At 40.7% G+C, this 2,999-nt stretch overlaps 1 protein-coding gene across 1 annotated transcript in view; it reads left to right on the forward strand.

The window, feature by feature from the left end:
• POLQ (DNA polymerase theta) overlaps positions 1–2,999 on the forward strand; it is a 119,694-nt gene that overhangs the window by 8,790 nt on the left and 107,905 nt on the right. Inside the window, exon 3 of the mRNA XM_017891207.1 lies at positions 1,257–1,387. Coding sequence (XP_017746696.1) covers positions 1,257–1,387 — 131 coding nt within the window. The remainder of the gene's footprint in view (positions 1–1,256; positions 1,388–2,999) is intronic.

The following is a 2,999-nucleotide window of genomic DNA, read 5'->3' on the forward strand; positions in this document are numbered from 1 at the left end:
GCCACCACACCCAGCCCCAAAGTGGTCTTTTTAAAAAAATTTTTTGTTTAAATTTTTTGTAGAGATGGGGGTGGCACTGTGTTGCCCAGGCTTGTCTTGAACTCCTGGGCTCAAGTGATCCTCCCAAAGTTTTGAGATTACAGGCATGATTCACTGTGCCCAGTCCAAAGAGATCTTTATAAAGTACAAATATGATCTTGTCACTCCTTTTCATAAAACTCATCAGTCACACTGCATTGCTTTCAGGACAAGGTTTAAACTCCTTAAATAGTGGGATTATAAACTTTTCTTGTGGCACTTTCATATCTCTTCTTTTATACCCCTGGGGTACTTTATACTCCATGCTTAGTAAATTACCTACTATGTCATCTGAACATGCCAGGATTCTTGTAGGCCCTTTGTACCATATGCTGTTTCTTAGGCATGGCCTTCCTTTCCTCTTCCTTTCTTTTTTTTGGAACAGAGTCTTGCTGTGTCACCCATGCTGTAGTGCAATGGTGTGACTGCAGCCTCAGCTTCCTGGGTTTAAGTGATTCTCAGGCCTCAGCCTCCTGAGATGCTGGGATTACAGACGCACACCACCTTGCCCATCTCGGCCTCCCAAAGTGCTGGGATTGCAGGTGTCAGCCACCACCCCGGCTTCCCCTTGCTTTCTTCCTTACCTTCTCATAAATTCTATTTTCTTTCCATAAGATTCCTTGCAACTCCTTTCCTTCCACTTCTTTTCTTTTCTTCTTTTTTTTTTTTTTTCTTTTTGAGACGAAATCTCTCACTGTCGCCCAGGCTGGAGTGCAGTGGGGTGATTTCGGCTCACTGCAACCTCTGCCTCCTAGGATGAAGCGATTCTTGTGCCTCAGCCTCTGGAGTAACTGGGATTACAGGTGCCTGCCACCATGCCCGGCTATTATTATTTTTTATTTTTATAGTTATAGAGACTCGTTCATCTACTTCCTCAAAGCAGGCCTTTTACCCATTTGGTACTTACAGGAAAGGATCTTTAGGTATAAACTAGGTACTCAGTAGTATTCATCATATACTGCTGATATAAAGATTTGTTTACACTGTTTTTAGTTGAGGCTATTAAGACAGCTGGTTTAAAGTAACGGGCATTTCAGTGTGTAAAGATTTTAAGTGCTATTGGGCTCTTAGTGATCCATTAGCCTTAGGCTCTGTAGTACTACACATGCTTAAAACATTTATTAATGAATTGTACCAAATATTTTTTCTTATAATATTGTGGAATAATCATATTTTAGCTCCTACAAGTGCTGGGAAGACTCTTGTGGCAGAATTACTTATTTTGAAGCGGGTTTTGGAAATGCAGAAGAAAGCTTTGTTTATTCTTCCCTTTGTTTCTGTGGCTAAAGAGAAGAAGTACTACCTCCAGGTAATGTTTTTTACTAAGTTAGAAATAGTGAAAGGCTCATTATTGGCAGCCTTGGTTTCATTCATTTGAAATAGGATTATAAAAGCAAGTGGAAAACAAAGTTTCTTTATTGCGTCCCGTGTAGCTTTAAGAGGTGACTGCTGAAAGCATTAAAAATTTGCAGGCCGGGCGCGGTGGCTCAAGCCTGTAATCCCAGCACTTTGGGAGGCTGAGACGGGTGGATCACGAGGTCAGGAGATCGAGACCATCCTGGCTAACACGGTGAAACCCCGTCTCTACTAAAAATACAAAAAACTACCCGGGCGAGGTGGCGGGCGCCTGTAGTCCCAGCTACTCGGGAGGCTGAAGCAGGAGAATGGCGTGAACCCGGGAGGCGGAGCTTGCAGTGAGCTGAGATCCGGCCACTGCACTCGCGCCTGGGCGACAGAGCGAGACTCCGTCTCAAAAAAAAAAAAAAAAAAAAAAAAAATTTACAGCAGGGGGCCGGGTGTGGTGGTTCATGCCTGTAATCCCAGCACTTTGGGAGACTGAGGTGAGCCGGTCACCTGAGGTCAGGAAATCAAGACCAGCCTGGCCAAGATGGTGAAACCCCATCTCTACTAAAAATACGAAAGTTAGCTAGGTGTGGTGGTGCACACCTGTAAGCCCAGCTACTCGGAAGGCTGAGGTGAGAAAATCGCTTGAACCTGGGAGGCAGAGGTAACAGTAAGCCGAGATTGCGCTATTGCACTCCAGCCTAGGCAACAGAGTGAGACTCTGTCTCAAAAAAAAAAAAAGAAAAAAAAAAAGATTACAGAAGGAAACTTAAAAAAATTATTATTAAGGAGAAGGGGCCATCAAATCAAAAGAATAATTGGTGAAAATTGTGTAAAAATTTGTAAACCTTTTCTTAGGAAATAAAATACTTAAACTAGCATATAAACATGTACGTTAAGAATCAGCATTTAATTGAACAGTCGGACTAGACTGAAGCATAGAAAGGAAAGAGTGTTTAAGGAAGCATATCCTGCTCTAATTGAGGTCTATTTAGGAGTATTTAGGGGATGAAGGTCAAGATCCATTGGTGCTTATGTAAAGCTCCAGGTATGTGATCTGTTCCTCTGTTCTGCAGAAATGACTAATAGTAGTTTACATCAATATGATGCTCACAGTTTTTAGGGCATTTTCACAAATACAGTGTTTTATTAAATGGAATAAATTTACTGTTGTGATTTCTGCAGTGAAAAATATGTGCTTTTGGAATGGAAAGATTGTTCTGATTGTTAAAGAAATGTGGGTTCTAGTCCCAGTTTTGCGACTAACTATGTCTTTAGGCCAGGCATATAACCTGTTGGGCCTCAGTTTTTTTATTTGTAAAATTAGGATGTTAATCCTTAGCACCACAGGTTAACTCAGTAAACACTCAGGAAAATTTTATTGAATGAATAGCTCTAAATTTCTATGGTTCTATAAATCTTTTTAACAGTTATTTCAGAGGCACAATAGCCAACAAAGCTGGTCCTACATGGTAACATCACTCAACTTAGACCCAAAGTAACAAAATGATGAAAGGATCCTTTTTATTGAAAGGTATGTTAGTTAAAAGTTAAACTAAAAAAAAAAAAAAAATCAT

Source organism: Rhinopithecus bieti, unplaced genomic scaffold (assembly GCF_001698545.2).
Source record: "Rhinopithecus bieti isolate Rb0 unplaced genomic scaffold, ASM169854v2 scaffold_759, whole genome shotgun sequence".
In the NCBI taxonomy this organism is placed as follows: Eukaryota; Metazoa; Chordata; class Mammalia; order Primates; family Cercopithecidae; genus Rhinopithecus; species Rhinopithecus bieti.